Source organism: Nelusetta ayraudi, unplaced genomic scaffold, assembly GCF_046127955.1.
Source record: "Nelusetta ayraudi isolate G7.1 ecotype Tasmania unplaced genomic scaffold, CSIRO-AGI_Nayr_v1 ptg000228l, whole genome shotgun sequence".
Taxonomy (NCBI): Eukaryota; Metazoa; Chordata; class Actinopteri; order Tetraodontiformes; family Monacanthidae; genus Nelusetta; species Nelusetta ayraudi.
Genome location: NW_027466277.1, coordinates 1 through 16,260, shown reverse-complemented (window position 1 = coordinate 16,260; position 16,260 = coordinate 1). Strand labels below are relative to the sequence as shown.

The following is a 16,260-nucleotide window of genomic DNA, read 5'->3' as shown; positions in this document are numbered from 1 at the left end:
TGTAATTTATTCTGACCATATTAAAAAAAAAAAAAAAAAAAAAAGGAAAGGAAATCTCTTTTAACGGCAAAATGTTCACATTATTAGTTATTGTAGTTCTCATTATCTGAAAACAGGTTAACGTCTTTGAGTTTGATGACAACAGAAGTCAGACAACACTCCCATCTACTGGATACTCGTCACATTAATTTATCTTCTTCTTCTTTTTTTTTGTTGGGTTGGATATACGCTGCCCTGCGATGAACTGGCGACTTGTCCAGGGTGTCCCCTGCCTTCGCCCTAAGACAGCTGGGATAGGCTCCAGCAGACCCCCGTGACCCTGAGCTCGGGACTAAGCGGGTATGGAAAATTAATGAATGAATGAATGAATGGATATACGCTTGCAACAGTCTCAAGTACGGTGGCCGGCCGGAACTGATGCGCGATGCAACGTTTCATGACGAACACTAGAAAACGTTGCATCATGATTAACCTTTCCCTTCCCTTCCCACGTCACTAGCACGTTGACTGCAGTACAGCCGACTAAGCTGAATTACGACAACACTTTTCTGTTTTTCCAAATTGTACCGGAAGGGGTTTTTGAGTTTATTTAAACAAAGTGAAGTAAAATCGACGCTGTAAATGAAGTAAATTCCGTCTTGCATGGTATATGCAGCACCGAGGGCATTCGTTTTGTAGGTTCCATCACAATGTACAAGCAGCCTGTACTGAGGAATAGACGCACACTCCTCGAGAGAGCAGAGAAGTTCATCTCTGACATTTATTTTACTGACTGCAATCTAAGAGGACGGTAAGCATTTTCTCAATGTAGCGTTAAATCAAATTAAATTTCTCATAGTGTCTAGGCTTGTAAATATAAAGTTTTAGCCTAAAATGTCCGGAAATTATTGCTTTATTTATAAACAAATTATTGTTTGGTAAAGGTAAATTCCGAGCGCGCATGCCGCAGCCCAGCAGTTAACAGGAAGTGCACAATTCTTGTTCTTCTTGTTCTTCTTGTTCTTCTTGTTCTTCTTGTTCTTCTTGTTGTCCTTGTTGTCCTTCTTCTTCTTCCTCACAAAAAGCTAGTGTTATTATTCCTAAAATGGGATCAAGTGCTTTCAAAAGAAACAACCCTAAAATATATTTAAAAAACAAAACAAAACACGAAATTCCTGGTTGCTGGACTAATTACGGTGACATTACAGTGTGTAACAGTCCATCCATCCATTTATGGTCGAAATGGATGAGTGGTTCTTCTGGACTCAGGGTCACACTGGTGCTGGAGCATATCCCACCTGTGTCAGTGTGAAGGCATGGTCACACACTGGAAACGTCGCCAGTTTATCACTGGGAAAACAGTGAAACAAACAACAATTCACATTTACACTCATCCCTATTTGCAGTTGTACCGTTGGCAATTGGCATAATTTGAACATTCATTTGATTATAGATGGAAACAAAACTAACTGGAAATAACTCAGGCAGGCACAGGGAGACTGTGCAAACTCCAGGCTGAGAATCTAATCTAACTTCTTAACATTGAAGTTCCAAAATATTCTAAGTCCAAGACAACATAGAGGAAACTGTGAAGCTTTGAAGTCTTTAAAATACTCTGTAGACAGTTAATTTGCACTCTCCTTGCCGCTTGCCACACATAGAGACCAATGTCCTTCTAGGTGGGATCTTTTGTTTGAGTTTATCAGTGACAAAACCAGTAAGCCGTGTGACTCCTACTGGCTGCACCTTTGATACTGAAATGAAAGCAACAGTTACTCATTATGAGAACACCAGAGTGCGAAATGCCATTTCTGACTGCTATTGGCAACAATTTAGTATCTGCAGTCTGCAGCCACTGTACTACTACTGTAGCGGAAATCTAACTACAAAAAGTGCCACACACATACTGATGTGTACATTACATTTTCAAAAAACATTTCAAACTCCAACAAAAGCCAGCTCTAATAAAGACTTCAAAACAAGCTTACACAAATGGACAAATACTAGTGGTGTGACCAAAAGCCATTGACTCGACACACACAGAGACACGGTTGAAAAACTGTGTGACTTCCTGTGTTTCTCATTTCCTGACACTGATCAGCCGTCTACCAAATATGGCCTGCATGCGAATTTGTAGCACCCATCCCCACAGTTGTGCAGATAACTTATAGCAACCATAGTGTCTACCATACGCACAAGCTCACGTTTACGCACAAAAAAAATGAAAGTAGATGATTTATGGGACGGTGGTTTGGCAATATGTTGTTTTGTTTTCTGCATGGAGGCCAGAAACAAACATATGTGATATGCATATCCCACCCAAGGTGGGTGAAAAAAATATGGCTACTCACCCCGTTCTGAGACACTTACTTCCAGTACCTGTTTGGTCCACAAGGAGGCGTACATGTATTTTCCACAAGCCTGTACGGTGTTTAATAAATATAATAATAATAATAATAAAAAAGAACAGTTACCTGTATATTAAGTTTCATAGAACATACTCTGTACTTTAGCTTCTAATTCAGCTCTGTGTTATGCATGACAACAGATTTGTATAACATATAAGACTTTTGAAGACAATATTCATTTCTTTGTAGTCTTTATGGAGAGTCCTGGCCCCTTGAGTCCATCACCTCCTTCCTATCCCCCAAACGAATCCCCTTTGCGGAAGCTTCTCAGCAGAAATTTCTACCTTATAAACTGGGTGAATCATTTGGACCAACGTAAGTCATTAAGTCAGATTTTTGTCACAGTTTCTTCACATTTGAATCTGTGTTGTGGCAGTAACGTAACCCACGTGTCCGTTAAAGGTGGTGGACCTGTTGGTTTAAAGTGACCCTGAGAATCCCAGAATCCTGGAGAGGAAAAGAGGTCCATCTTCTGTGGGAAAGCGATGGCGAGGCCATGGTTTGGAAAGACGAACAGCCCTTTCAGGTTTGTTAGAATTTTGTTTTAAAAAGAATGTTATTGAATTCTATTCACATTCATCGTGTGATAACATCAGGCATGCACTGTACATTTTTTAGGGCCTGACCAAAGAAGGTGAAAAGACAAGTTACATCCTGTCTGAGTGTCTAAGAGACGAGGAGCCACACAGGTCTGTTCACTTAAACTGAAGATCTTCTCACCTTAAGAAACAAGGCAATTCTTTAAAGATGTTCATATTTTTCCTTGTTGTTTGCTTAGTCTCATCCTTTATGTGGAGGTTGCCTGTAATACACTTTCTGGAGCCGGCCAAGGGTCCATGATTGCAGCCCCGGATCCAAACAGGAAGTTTTCCGTGCAAAAGGCTGAGCTGGTGGTTTTTAGCCGGCAAGTGCGGGAACTGCTTACCGACTTCGAGATGCTGATAGACACTGTGAAAGTACGGCCAACGATACCACGCTCTTAATCTGCATTCCCATTTTACTGTCATTAAAACATGAACGTCCCACACAGGAACTGGGTGAGGGAGAGCAGCGAGGCTACCAGGCTCTCTTCACCATCAACGAGATGGTGAACCTCTGTGACCCGTCTGACCCCGGCTCCTTCCCCAAGGCTCGCGCTCGCGCCAACGCATTCTTCAGCCAGCGGAATGGAGACAGTCAGCATACAGTGCACGCTATGGGCCACTGCCACATAGACTCAGGTCTGTTGTAGAAGGGGATTCTGCAGTTGTTGCTTTTAAGATCCACTATTATGCAAAACTTCTGCCTCAGTGCTTTTTTAACTGTGTCGTGTTTGAAGCCACCAAAAACTACAAAAGTTGATTTTCTTTCTTCTTTTCTGGTGTACTTTCCTGTAGGTTCTGACTAAAATGCTCAATTTTGAAAAAGCGGTCTTTTGATACATTACAGAGGACATTAAACGCTCACAGATGCCACTGCCAGCTTACTGACGGCATCCCCAGGCAAATGTTGCTGACCGTTTCATAATATTCCCTTCTTTTTTCCCCCAATTGTTTGTTTTAAAAATGTGAACATAATGGACCATCCGTTTTACCAGGAAGCTAAAACCCAGTGCTATAAACAGAGGATTTTCCTGTTTTTCTGGGCATCTAACGATTTTCCATATTGAAACGTGCCGCTGTGCTCCACCGTACTCCAGGATAATCATCAGAATTGGACATTTACGATAACTGCAAAATGTCATATTCCACATTTCCTCCAGGATAAAGACCAAAGAAAAGGGGACAAACTCTTGTAATGTTTCAGTTTCTGTCGAATGAGTCCACAATTACTTGTGTGTCTGCAGCTTGGCTGTGGCCGTACGAGGAGACCATTCGTAAATGTGGGAGAAGCTGGGTGACAGTTGTCCGCTTGATGGAGAAAAACCCAGACTTTATTTTTGCCTGTTCCCAGGTAAATTCCCTCGTAAGGGGGGAAAAAAAAAGAAGATATTTTTACTCTCAAGATTTTAATGTCCTTTCTGAGCTTTTTTTTTTTTTCCTGTACCTTGTTTCAGGCCCAGCAGTTTCACTGGGTGAAGAGCTGGTATCCAGGTCTCTTCTCCCAGATTCAACACTATGTCAAGAAAGGCCAATTTATTCCAGTGGGAGGAACGTGGGTAGAAATGGTAAAATCAGACTCTGGAAATCATTCACTTCGCATTTTGTTCATTTAGTGTTGTAATTTGAGTTTGTGATGATGCAAATATATCAAGTGGCAGGTTTGTTTTGTCCTTGTTTGCCTGTCAGGATGGCAACCTGCCCTCCGGAGAGTCCATGGTCCGCCAGTTCTTGGAAGGCCAACGCTTTTTCAACCAGGAATTTGGCATCCACTGCAAAGAGGTTGACATTCCTACAGAACCGAAATAGACTTGGCACTGCTATATTTATGTATACTGTTTCACCATAAAAGTCTATTTATATATGTATGTCTGCCTGGCTCTTCCCAGTTCTGGCTTCCAGATACATTCGGCTACTCAGCCCAACTCCCTCAAATTATGCGTGGCTGCGGAATCTCCAACTTCCTCACACAGAAGCTCAGCTGGAACCTGGTCAACACCTTTCCAGTGAGTGAGGCACCTGAGAGGATATGATATAATCTAAACTTACATTTCCATTGAAACTCTCAATTTTTCTTTCTCTTCTCTGTCTCTCAAAGAGCAATACGTTCTTCTGGGAAGGTCTGGATGGCTCCAAAGTGCTGACACACTTCCCACCTGGAGACTCCTACGGAATGCAGGGCAAGGTTAACGATGTGAGTATTTTTTCTTTCTGTTTGGTGTGTTTTGTGTGTTGGTGAAGTTTTAGGTCTATTTTCTAATCTATTAGAAATTCTATTTCTATCTAATTCTATTTCGATTCTATTTTCTTATCTAATTCTATTTTCTTGCGGCTATCTCTGCCTACAGCTGGTGAAATCTGTGAGGAACAATAAAGACAAAGGCAGAGCCAATCACAGCGCGATGCTGTTTGGACATGGCGATGGAGGCGGCGGCCCGACTCAGCTGATGATTGACAGACTTCAGCGGGTTCAGGATACGGACGGACTCCCGAAGTCAGTTGCTGTCTCCCACTTCACCTCAGTATTGCTCAGTCACAGTGACCAAGCCCACACTGTTGAGGAAGCACATCCTCTTCCCAAAGAGAAATGACTCATGAGATTTTACATTGGCGTTATGGGATTTTGGCGATGATGTTTCGTGTGTGTCACAAGCGTGCAGATGTTGAGCTCACTCTCTGACGCTTCAACAGGATATGACTGAGATCCACTGATGTCATTGGGGTGTTAAAAGTTGACGTTGAGGTCAGAACACTCACCACAAATGTCGGTGGTCGTATCCGTCTCAATGTCTTTGGTCTCCCGCAGGGTCCAGCTGTCCAGCCCAGACAAGTTCTTCTCCCAGCTCTGGGCTGACTCAGCTCTGCTCTGCACATGGGCCGGAGAACTTTTCCTGGAGCTGCACAACGGCACGTACACAACGCAGGCAGAGGTAGAACCAAAAAAAAGTCTGAAATAATCAAATGGTATTTATTTATTTATTTATTTATTTATGGCTATAGGTACAAAGTAACTGTATTTTTAAGACGTGCTTTTTGAATCCTTTAATTTTGAATAAATATTTCTAGCATTTTTTGAAACAACAATGAACATCAGATGATGAATAAAACGGAGCAAAGGTTTTGTTTTTTTTTATCAAAAAGTCAATGGAGCAGTAGCATTGAAACAGCGATGATGAATTGGTTTGCTCTGCAGTGACGTCTCTCTGTGCAGATCAAATTGGGCAACCGCCAGTGTGAGGCACTGCTGCATGACATCGAGATCGCCAGCAGTCTGGCGCTATGCCGGGATGCAAATTTCCAGTATCCTGTGGAAAAACTGCAGACACTCTGGAGGTGCAGATTTACTTATTAAAGGACGTGAATTTAAACAAAAATGGGTGTATTTGCCATTTTTTATATATATATTTATATATGTATATATATATACATACATATATGTATGTATTTTTTTTGTATCCTCAGGCTTCTTCTTCTGAACCAGTTCCATGACGTGATCCCCGGCTCCTGTATTGAGATGGTTGTGGAGGACGCGCTCAGGTATTATGAAGGTATTTCTTTTTACTTGTTTCTTATTTGACACTGAAGCGTGTTGCTGCCATACTATAAAAAAAAAAAATTATAATATTTTTAAGTTATGACATGAGACTATCACAACATTTTGTGATTGGGAAATTTTCATGTTACTTCGTGAGAACAAATCAAAACTGACCGAAACGAGGCAAGCAAAGGCACTGTGCTAGACCGCCTCTTCATGCGTCTCCAACTGAACTGACTTGTCTCACTGAGTTGCTGCTACTTTGCCATGACTCTCAATGTGGATTCGCCACTGTCAAAACGGCATGCATCTCAAAATCCTCCTCAAAGTACACATACTGATAATAATGCCATAAACGGTGTTGACTCAGTTCAGGTTCTCGCGATGTCTCAAACCAAGCTTAAAGTACAGTCATTCGTGACGGTGAGCCTTTCACTTTCACAAAGTAATGTGATAGTTTCAGGAAAATTTCTCACTCAACAATGTAGAACTTTCACATACTTGCGCGATACTGAGCCTTTTCTTTTATTTTTTTAGCATGGCAGCGATACACTCGATTTCACAATTCAATTCACATCATTTGTCTGTCAGACATCCGTCGTGACGGCGCTGGTCTGCTGCGTGACGCCCTCCGAGTCCTGGGGTCGAAGGGCACCTCTGCGGCCTTGTTCAACTCTTTGCCGTGGGAGCGGACTGAAGTCGTCCAGACACAAGATGGCGCCGGTCCTTCTCGTCTCGGTGCGTTTTGTCATATTCTGTGGCTATAAAGGCATGAAGTGTATAACTCTGACTCATCAATTGCACCCACACTCTATGTGCAGCTCTGGTGAGGGTTCCCAGCGTTGGTTTGGCTCCTGTCAAAGAGACGCAGCCTGTGACTCCAGTCTCCGTCACTGCTCAGGTTGGAGCGAGCACCTCCATCCAGGCGATTTATGGCGCGCCAGTGAATTACGATTTGCTGCCGATTTAACTTTGAAATGGTGCGTGTGTCGTCACAGGATGACGGCACAGTCGTCATGGAGAACGGGATTTTGAGGACGGTCGTTAACAGAGACGGCACGCTGGCGTCGCTGTCTTTGGTCAATGTGAGCAGGTACTGAAGGAACCCCGTGTGTGCCAAGCCGTTTGAAGACTAACATCACGTATCGTGAGGCACCGCACGTCAAATAAATGCTTTTAAATGCGTTTAACACTTGCCCTGCTTTCAGAGAGGCCGTCCCTGACAGCTGCCACGGCAACCAGTTTGTCATGTTTGACGACGTCCCTCTGTACTGGGATGCTTGGGATGTCATGGATTACCATCTTCAGACAAGGTATCTGCCGTCCGTCGCGGGCACTGTTTTGCTGTCGCAGCGCTGCGAACCCTCAAACCTCACCGCAGAACTGAACCCGACCTCACAGAAAGCCGGTGCAAGACGTGCTGCAGCCCGCACGCGTGCTTTCCTCCAGTGAGCTCCGAGGCGTCGTCAGCTGCTCCCTGAGGATCAGCGATAAGAGCACCATCACGCAGGAGATCATCATGGACGCCGCGTGCCCTTACCTCAAGTTCAACACAGAGGTACTTTAGGCCATGAACTGAAATTAATTTTCCTGTTTAAAGGTCCAGTGTGTCATATTTGGCTTGATTTGTGTTTATATACATGGCAAGGGTCTTGCTCCCAGTTAGCTGCCATCTTGCACGCACCACCATATTCCTAAGGAAGCCTGGTATGGACAATCCAGCTGCCTGACAGCGGGTTTAGGGTGACTGTTGAAGGTGACTGAAGGTGGACGAGGTATCCAGGTTTGGGTGTGCAGGCCACCGTAGCTCACTTGCAAGCTCAGGAGGGGGAGAGAGAATTAAAGACTCTAAATCTAAAATGTGACCACTTGATTTCGCTGTTTCTTCTTCAAAATCTCCAAATATTACGCGCTTGACCTTTAAATGTGCACAATAACCCATTAGAACGCGCGTTGCATCCTTTTGACCTCAGGTGGCCTGGGCGGAGTCTCACAAGTTCCTCAAGGTGGAGTTTCCTGTGCGAGTGCACAGCCTCAACGCGACATATGAGATCCAGTTTGGCCACCTGCAGAGACCCACGCACAGGAACACCTCATGGGACTGGGCCAGATACGAGGTGCAGCAGTGTGCCTTTGCGTCAGCCGTTCGTTTGTACTGCGCACACCGTCTCCCCGCCCCTTGAAATATTTCTCATGTGGTTGTTGTGGACAGGTTTGGGGTCATAAATGGGCAGATTTGTCTGAGCACAACTTCGGAGTCGCCCTGCTGAACGATTGCAAATATGGCTACTCAGGCTACAAGAACATCATGACGCTGTCTCTGTGAGTTTCCCCACACTATTTTCCAAACTATTTGCCTCGATTGCCTGACAATACATCAACATACTAACAATGGTCAAAACATTGATTCTCATCCTCACTGATGGTCATGTCAGTGATTTGGCAGAGGTGGTTTAATGGCGGGATGCAAGCTTAAAGTAGCATCTGCAGGCTGACTGACTAACAGGCTTCACTGAAATCTGGCATGAATGTTGTGGCATACATTTTGTTTATGTGTAATGAATAGATTTTTAGCTCTTTTTACTCCACATTTGCACTGTTGTGGAAAAAAAGAGCAACATTGTTTTGTGTTGAAATAAATGCACCGCTTTGTTGGAAGCGTCACTGTGGAAACACGCAAGTTGGAACCTGGCTTTTTTTAAAATTATTATGACGTGTTCTAAAAAAATGGCTTCATTTCTTAGGCTGCGGGCACCCAAGTCCCCGGATGCCAATGCCGACATGGGGACTCACCATTTCACCTATGCCATTATGCCTCATACAGGTATGAATGTAACGTTTTAATCAATCAATCAATCAATCAGTTTTTAAGTAATCATAAAGTTCTTAACATGACTTAGGTTTATGACGCTTCCTCTCTGTGCTGACACAGGATCCTTCCAGGAGGCTGCGGTCATCCAGCACGCCTACAACCTCAACTTCCCTCTGCGGTCGGTCCAGTGTGATACTGACTGCGCCCCCTGGAGTGCGTTCTCTGTCAGCAGCGCGGCGGTCATCCTTGAGACAGTCAAACAGGTATCTAAATATAAACAGTTAGAGACGTAACGACGTAATCCACTCAGCCCATTAATTAGCTGCTTGTTCCATTCACCCTGCAGGCTGAGGATGGAAAGGGAGCGATCGTGGCCCGGCTTTATGAGTCACATGGAAGCAGCGTGACCGCAACCCTACGCACAACACTTCCTATAAATGAAGTCTGCTTGTAAGTTTATTTTTGGATTTCGTGGCTGCATTGTGTTATTCTTGTGGTGTCTTTGGGAACAACTCGTGTTATTCTCTTATCCAGCTGCGATCTATTGGAGAGACGTGACCCCAGTCGAGTGGCACATGTGACATCGGAGGGAATCATCCTTCACTTTAACCCATTCCAGATCGTCTCGCTTCTTCTCATCTTATGACCGACGTGGAAATAAACCGGGGCCTGGATGTTGAAGTCAATCATGAATTAAAAGGGTGAAAACATTTAAGATGAACGCAGATAGATGGAACCACAGAGTGGGGGAGTAGGAGGAAACGAAAGTCATAACTTAATCCAAGGAAAACTCAGTATTACATGGCAAGTCAAATGAAGTGTGGTCAGTGCGTAGATGGATCTATAAATCTATAAACGCTGTGCAGTGCTCACGAAAAGAAATACTCAAGAGATGTACAGTGATAGAGTTGAAATCAAGCAACTGCACACAATGTTTTTGTTAATTAATAAAAGTGTTTATTAAAAATGGTAATAAAAATATAAACGAGCCAATTTTGTCCAGTGGTTCTTCAGTTTTTGATTCCTTTGCCACTCTGTCTGGTCAGTCTTCCGCTCTTCCTTTGTGTCACTGCATGAAGGAAACCAGGAAAAATCAAAACTTCTGTTTCATTGGCAGAATGAAAATGAGTTTGCCGTGACTGAACGCCCTGGTCTCACCTGCAGCCTTAGGCTCCACACTGCTGCTGCTGCTCTTCCTCCTACGTGCAGATCTCGTCTTCGTCATAGTCACTTCTTTTTTTCTCCTTTTAGACCCCACTTCCTCCAAGGGAACTTCCTTTTCAGACTTTGGTGATTTGGTCACAGATTCCTGTTTGAGCAGCTTTTTCCTTGCTGCGTTAGAACGACCCCTGGCAACCTTAAAAGGACAAATAAACATAAATGAAGAGTAATGTTTGGAATTTATTTTTTTGTATATCAATGGCACATAGTATAATTTATGTTTTCTGATGTATGTAAAGGTACTTGCTACACCGCATGCTAAAACATGCATTTCTTTAAATCACAGGGTGCTGACGCCTCACAGAAGTTAGTGGCAACAGCCAACAGCAGGTGTCAGTTATTTTCATTTTCAGACTCTAACTACCTTGTGAACACTAACAATACATCCCTTTTAGCAGGAGGTCTGAATCAGTGAAACCAGTACCAGTACGTTACCTTTATTAGTACAGTAAATAAAACACTACTTCTTACATTTTTCTTGCCTGTGTAGTCATGGTCTTCTTCTTTCTTCACTCTCTTTTTTGCCTTTGGCGACTTGGCGTCTATTTTGTGGGGAAGATGAAGGTTACAATGTTTCTCAGCTACTTGGGGTGAATGCAAATCATCACATACCTTTTGGCACCAAGGGACCTGGATCTCCCTGCAATTGAAAGAGTTTAAATTAATGTCTGTGATCTATCTAAATTCAGTTTAAAATGTATTTTGTTTTTTGTTGAAAACATACTTTAAACCACATAGTTCTTCCATTGTGGTCACGAACGCTTTTCATTCCATCCACGTAGTAGCACTGCAGCCACGCCTCAAAGCCGGAGTAGTCTGACTTCTGTGGGTCGTAGCCTTTTCCTCCTGACGAGGTGAACACAGGAGATTTTTCACCATGTGGGAACAATGCCTTTCAGCTCAGTGCAAATTAAGCTGAGGCGAAAGCTGGAAGACCCACCCAGGCTCACCACCTCCAGAGGTACTGTGTGACACAGTCGGAGCAGGTCAGCCGCTTGTTCTTTCACTTTCTTCTGTTTCGCTTTGTTTGAAGTCTGTTAAACACAAAACAGAAAGAAATGTTGTTTGGAAGAAAAACAGGAGACTGTCTGATGAGCCGTCTGTGGTTGTTGTTCTTTTAACCTTTACGCCCAAGATCTCGTGTTTCACAGGCTTTTCATGATCATCTTCTGACTCAAGACCTTCCAGCACAGTCCTAGCAGTCACAAAGGGAGGGATGTTCAACCTAAAAAAAAATAAATAAAAATAAATTCCAAATCGAAACTCCTTGTTTTGTGGAACAACGGGCTCATTTTCTCAAAATCGTTGCACTGAGGGGAAAACAACCGAGAAATGAAAGAGAGCTTTTCATTTCATACCTGAGGGGAACACTTAGCCGCTGCTCAGTTTAAGTTCTTTAACAATAGCCTGGCCTTGATTATTGTTTTAGACTACTTGCATTTTCTTTTTGCGGCCTCTCTGCTGCAGGGACTTTGTTTTCTTTCTTTTAATTGAGGGTGAGGCTGAGGGCACTCCAAATTCTAACTGGATATTTGATGATATAAAGAGTGTGAGACCTGAGATCAAGTACCAATCCATACCAGTATAAATAATACATCAGGTCACCTCACTGCTGGGAAGCCACTCAGATCATTTTCTCCCAATTGTAACCTGATGCAGCAGAGTCAACTCAAGGAAACTCTGACTTGAGGCCACAAATTTTATTTTTATTTTATTTTTATTTTCGTGACCGTCTTGCAACAGCAATTTCATACCCATTTTGATCATTTTTGTTGCTTTTTTAAGTTGTCAAGTACAGTTTGTGTAAGTCACCTGAAAAGGATTTCAGCCCTGAGGTAGTTGCCGATCCCGTTGAAGTACTTCTGATTGAGCAGAACTTCACAGATCGGCCGGTCGAAGGCGTGGTCCGACAGGTGTGAAATGACGTTCTCCCTGTGGAAAAAAGAACACATCTGCGGGTGAGTGAGGTGATGTCTGTGAGACAGCTGAACCAGTGACGCTCCAGTTTTGGCACAGCTAACCTGAAGCCTTTGTACTCTGTCAGGACGCAGGGTCCTCTGCTCGGCTGCCACACCCCGCCGGGATGCCAGCTACCGAACCTGCGCGCGTCCACGAAGCTCAGCACTCTGCAGGGCTTCTCACTGGAGTAAAAACGCAGGTGGGCGTGCTTGGGAAGCTCATCCTCTGTAGTGAATTTGAAAAACCCAGACATTCCGAAGCGGAACACTATGTCCATGGGCTGGTCCGCCTGTCCGGCCTTCTGCCGACGTGCTGGCTCGTCACTCTTCACGGGGGTCAGCGTGAGCTTCACTTCCTTCCCCCTGGATGTGGCTGTGATGCGGTACGCCTCGCAGGTGAAGGGCACATCTGAGCTCTTGCTGACTTCCGACTTTATGACCGCACCAGTGAAAATGACTCCGCTGCACATTTTGTGAACGTAAATGCTGGCCATGTGGAGCTCCGGTCCCTCAGGCATTTTGTCTGAACAAATGGGGCACCTGGGGAGGAAAATCATAGCAAGCTTTGATTGGATAGAAATCAATTTCCTGGTCCAAACAGGCAGCGTGGGCAGTGTTTGGTTTTGGCAGCCTTAATAAATTACCATTAATGATATTTTATTAATGATTGACGATCTAAGGCCACTGTTTGCTTTCATAATCAAGTATATGATGTATTTTTTAACAATTTGCAAAGTATTGTTATAAATGCCAGAATTCCCAAAACTTTTAAAATGGTTCTGAAGTGGAATTTAGGGCACAGTGCGTCTATGTTTCAGGTTTTTAATGCTGCTCATTAACCTGACTTGGCAGAATAACAGTTCTTTCAGATGTATTCATGTATCCCTCTGGGAAATAAACCAAATAAAACATAATCAAACTGAAATGGAATGTGAAACTTCTATGTTTATCCCTTCTAAATCTCACAAATCACTTTTTTTCAACCATCAATCAGTAACTACTTAAGATGCCCGAAAGATAATCTTGTCAATGAGGTGAAGAATGTTTCTGGTAGGCGTGTTCTTGCAAGAGGTTTGCCTCGCAGGCATCCAGAATCAGATTCCCCTACATTGAGGCAGATTGGTTCTCTGGGTCAATGGCAGAGACTCTCTTTCTCTCCCGACTCTTGTTCAGACTAGTCAGAGAATGTAAAATCATTTTATGGATTTAAAAAAAAAAAAAAAAAAAAAAAAAAAAAAAAAAAATTAAATGGAATAACATGTTGAGTGGAACTTTAAGATAAACTTGCAGAGGTTTGTAATTATTTTGTCACAGCTAATATTACGCCGAATGGGTCATCGATCCAACACAAAATTTCATTGCAAGACTTCAATACATTTAGTTAATTTGAGTACACATTGCCCAAGTTTCACCGTGCTTTCGCCCCCTTACACCCAAGCATAAAAGCGCAGTGGGTTTGTTTTTTCCTACCGTAGATCCAGGCTAATTCAAGTTAAGAAGCGCATTCTACGGATGCATGCATTTAAAAAATATAAATAATAAATCAATGAATAAATAATCACTGGGTCACTGCTTTGCATGAAGAGACACATGTCTTTCAAGAGTAACTCCATGCAGCGGCAAAGAGCAGATTAATCAATAACGCACGAAAACGCCTCTGCAGATATCGTCCAACTTACTCGATCCAGGAAATAGACTGCACCGGTGGAAACGCAGTTACGGCATTCAGGACGATCAGTGACAACAGCGGGGATGGTGGAGCGTCTGGAGACCCTCTGGTAGTATCAATCGAACCGTATTGTGCAGGTACACCAGGCACCACATGGGTTTCACAACAAGTCGTTACCGAACATGTTTTGTAACGTCCCACCATTCATGCGCTGATGTCGCGAGATCTGATCTCGACACGCTAACTACGCATTGCTGCACGCCGCTGTGATTGACTTCAACGTAGCTGACACGTTGGAACATTTATTTTCAGAACAGTACAAAAAAATATTTTAGATCCATTCACAACATAAAAAGTAAATGTTTTCACGTGGTGCATGCTGGGATATGTGGGCGTGGCTAAAACCATATCAGAAACACCCGTTTCACTTTTTTTTATTTATTATTTACATAAGAAATGTATAACAAAATGATTGTGATGGAGGGATTTCATATACAATATTTTACAAGGTTGGCCTATTTAGTTTTGTATGTTCCACCTTCAATACATTTTCATTGATAACACTATGGCACAAAAATATTGATTCAAAACACCAAGGAGTCCCTGGCGCCATCACTGAGATAGCTACATTCATACAAAAGGTTAAATCTACAAATATAAACAGCATTATCAACATGCCATTGAAGACTTTTTGCTGATCTTTGATCAGCTACTGAGGACCAACTTCGTCTGCTTCACTGCAGTGCATTCATCATCGACTGGGCTTGTTTAAGCTCTACAGGGAGACACGGGAAAGCAATTGTCAGACCATGATTATTCCCAGAAAAAGAATGTTAAAGTGAGAGAAAAACTGAGAAACAAACCTGTAAGCAAAACTCTGAATTTGTCAGCAGGAACCGAGACAACAGTGGTCTCTGTGGAGCCTGCTGCCACTCCTTGAGCCTGCAGCCGAAGCTGAATCAATGGCTCATTTACCTCTCTCAGCATGCTGGAGCTCAGTGTGTAGTCGACGCGCCAAGAGACAGCATCCAAACGTCCTACTAAAATTCACAGCAGAAGCAGAATTAAAGCCACCCTCGCCTCCCGGGCCTTTGCTCATTCAGCGAGCACTCAGGAGACAATCTAATCAGTAGTCATTTGTATTCCTCTTTGAAAAGGACATGGACAAGGCAGACAGAAACACTCACATCTCAGGCTGGTCTCTTTTAGTTTGTCCTGCAGGCTGGACTGCTTGTCTTCATATGATTTGCAGAGCCCCATTGTGTGCTCTAAGAGAATGGAATGTGAGTGTAATGTCAGGCCAAGATATATTTAAAATACATGGTCAAGTAAGTGCTAAAGCACAAAGGTTGGGGTACGTAACAAAGAAAAGAAAAAATGTCCCCAGTGACAACGAATTAGACAGTTATGCAGCAAGCTGGAAGAAGGAGGCTATCACTGTTTCACACTCCCACCACCCACGGCCAGCGGACGAACACATGAAAAACAATACACAATGCTGTGAACTACCCTGAAAAAAATACCACAATATAATCTGATATGGTACTTTCCTGGAAATTATATCACTACCTGTGCCTACTGTTTTAGTTTTTTGTAAATGAATGTGTAATTCTTGACAGAAATCAAAGCTCCATGTTAAAATGATCATTTGAAGTGGAGACTGAAAGAAAGAATTACAGATATGTTTTACTTAATAACATGTTCCAAGACAGGAATACAACCGGCCTTGCTGACTCACCTTTAGGGAGACCAAGCTGTTGCAGCTCACTGGACAGAGATTCACTGTCAACATTGTGCTTTGCTGCGCTGGAGAAAATGAAGCTGAGCATCGCCACACTAGCTTTGATGTCTCCAATCTCTGCAACATAGAACAAGTAATGTGATGCAAAGTGCTTCTATGGATATCAGAGTTTCTCTTCTAATAAAACCCATTTGTGCTCCAATTGAAACTACCCATCTATCATTGTTTATTTATATCCAAAATATTTTCTCCTTTAGAGTGTAAGACAGTCAAATCCACATCCTGAAGTGTTTTCTCTAACAATGGAAGTTCTTCAAAGACGGGGGTTACAACTGTATCAATCTCACCTATTATAATTA

General features: G+C 43.1%; 3 protein-coding genes across 4 annotated transcripts; 1 reads left to right on the top strand and 2 right to left on the bottom strand.

Annotated features, from left to right (window-relative positions):
• The first annotated feature begins 472 nt into the window (after nucleotides 1–472).
• Nucleotides 473–10,300, top strand: LOC142882002 (alpha-mannosidase 2C1-like). The gene is made up of 26 exons (XM_076016440.1): nucleotides 473–790; nucleotides 2,577–2,702; nucleotides 2,790–2,913; nucleotides 3,006–3,076; nucleotides 3,166–3,343; nucleotides 3,418–3,607; nucleotides 4,213–4,319; nucleotides 4,423–4,533; nucleotides 4,655–4,747; nucleotides 4,855–4,971; nucleotides 5,064–5,159; nucleotides 5,314–5,459; nucleotides 5,772–5,895; nucleotides 6,177–6,298; nucleotides 6,428–6,513; nucleotides 7,092–7,238; nucleotides 7,322–7,401; nucleotides 7,499–7,593; nucleotides 7,709–7,813; nucleotides 7,902–8,058; nucleotides 8,474–8,617; nucleotides 8,713–8,822; nucleotides 9,245–9,324; nucleotides 9,433–9,575; nucleotides 9,659–9,762; nucleotides 9,847–10,300. Exons 1-26 carry the CDS (start codon nucleotides 690–692, stop codon nucleotides 9,956–9,958), a joined length of 3,069 nt encoding a protein of 1,022 aa, XP_075872555.1. The 5' UTR covers nucleotides 473–689; the 3' UTR covers nucleotides 9,959–10,300.
• LOC142882003 (endonuclease 8-like 1) lies at nucleotides 10,247–14,517 on the bottom strand. 2 transcript variants are annotated; one of them, XM_076016442.1, is made up of 10 exons: nucleotides 14,171–14,517; nucleotides 12,555–13,031; nucleotides 12,346–12,465; nucleotides 11,656–11,728; nucleotides 11,474–11,567; nucleotides 11,258–11,379; nucleotides 11,146–11,173; nucleotides 11,005–11,075; nucleotides 10,471–10,669; nucleotides 10,247–10,381 (listed from the first exon to the last, which is right to left on the bottom strand). In XM_076016442.1, the coding sequence occupies exons 1-10, from the start codon at nucleotides 14,362–14,364 to the stop codon at nucleotides 10,323–10,325; spliced, it is 1,437 nt and encodes a 478-aa protein (XP_075872557.1). In that variant the 5' UTR covers nucleotides 14,365–14,517; the 3' UTR covers nucleotides 10,247–10,322. The 2 variants fall into 2 exon arrangements, with proteins under 2 accessions (XP_075872557.1, XP_075872556.1); XM_076016441.1 differs by having other exon boundaries at nucleotides 11,656–11,758; nucleotides 14,171–14,514.
• A 341-nt stretch (nucleotides 14,518–14,858) lies between these two features.
• LOC142882004 (COMM domain-containing protein 4-like) lies at nucleotides 14,859–16,048 on the bottom strand. The gene is made up of 4 exons (XM_076016443.1): nucleotides 15,899–16,048; nucleotides 15,348–15,428; nucleotides 15,024–15,200; nucleotides 14,859–14,935 (listed from the first exon to the last, which is right to left on the bottom strand). The coding sequence occupies exons 1-4, from the start codon at nucleotides 15,987–15,989 to the stop codon at nucleotides 14,895–14,897; spliced, it is 390 nt and encodes a 129-aa protein (XP_075872558.1). The 5' UTR covers nucleotides 15,990–16,048; the 3' UTR covers nucleotides 14,859–14,894.
• Nucleotides 16,049–16,260: the final 212 nt, after the last annotated feature.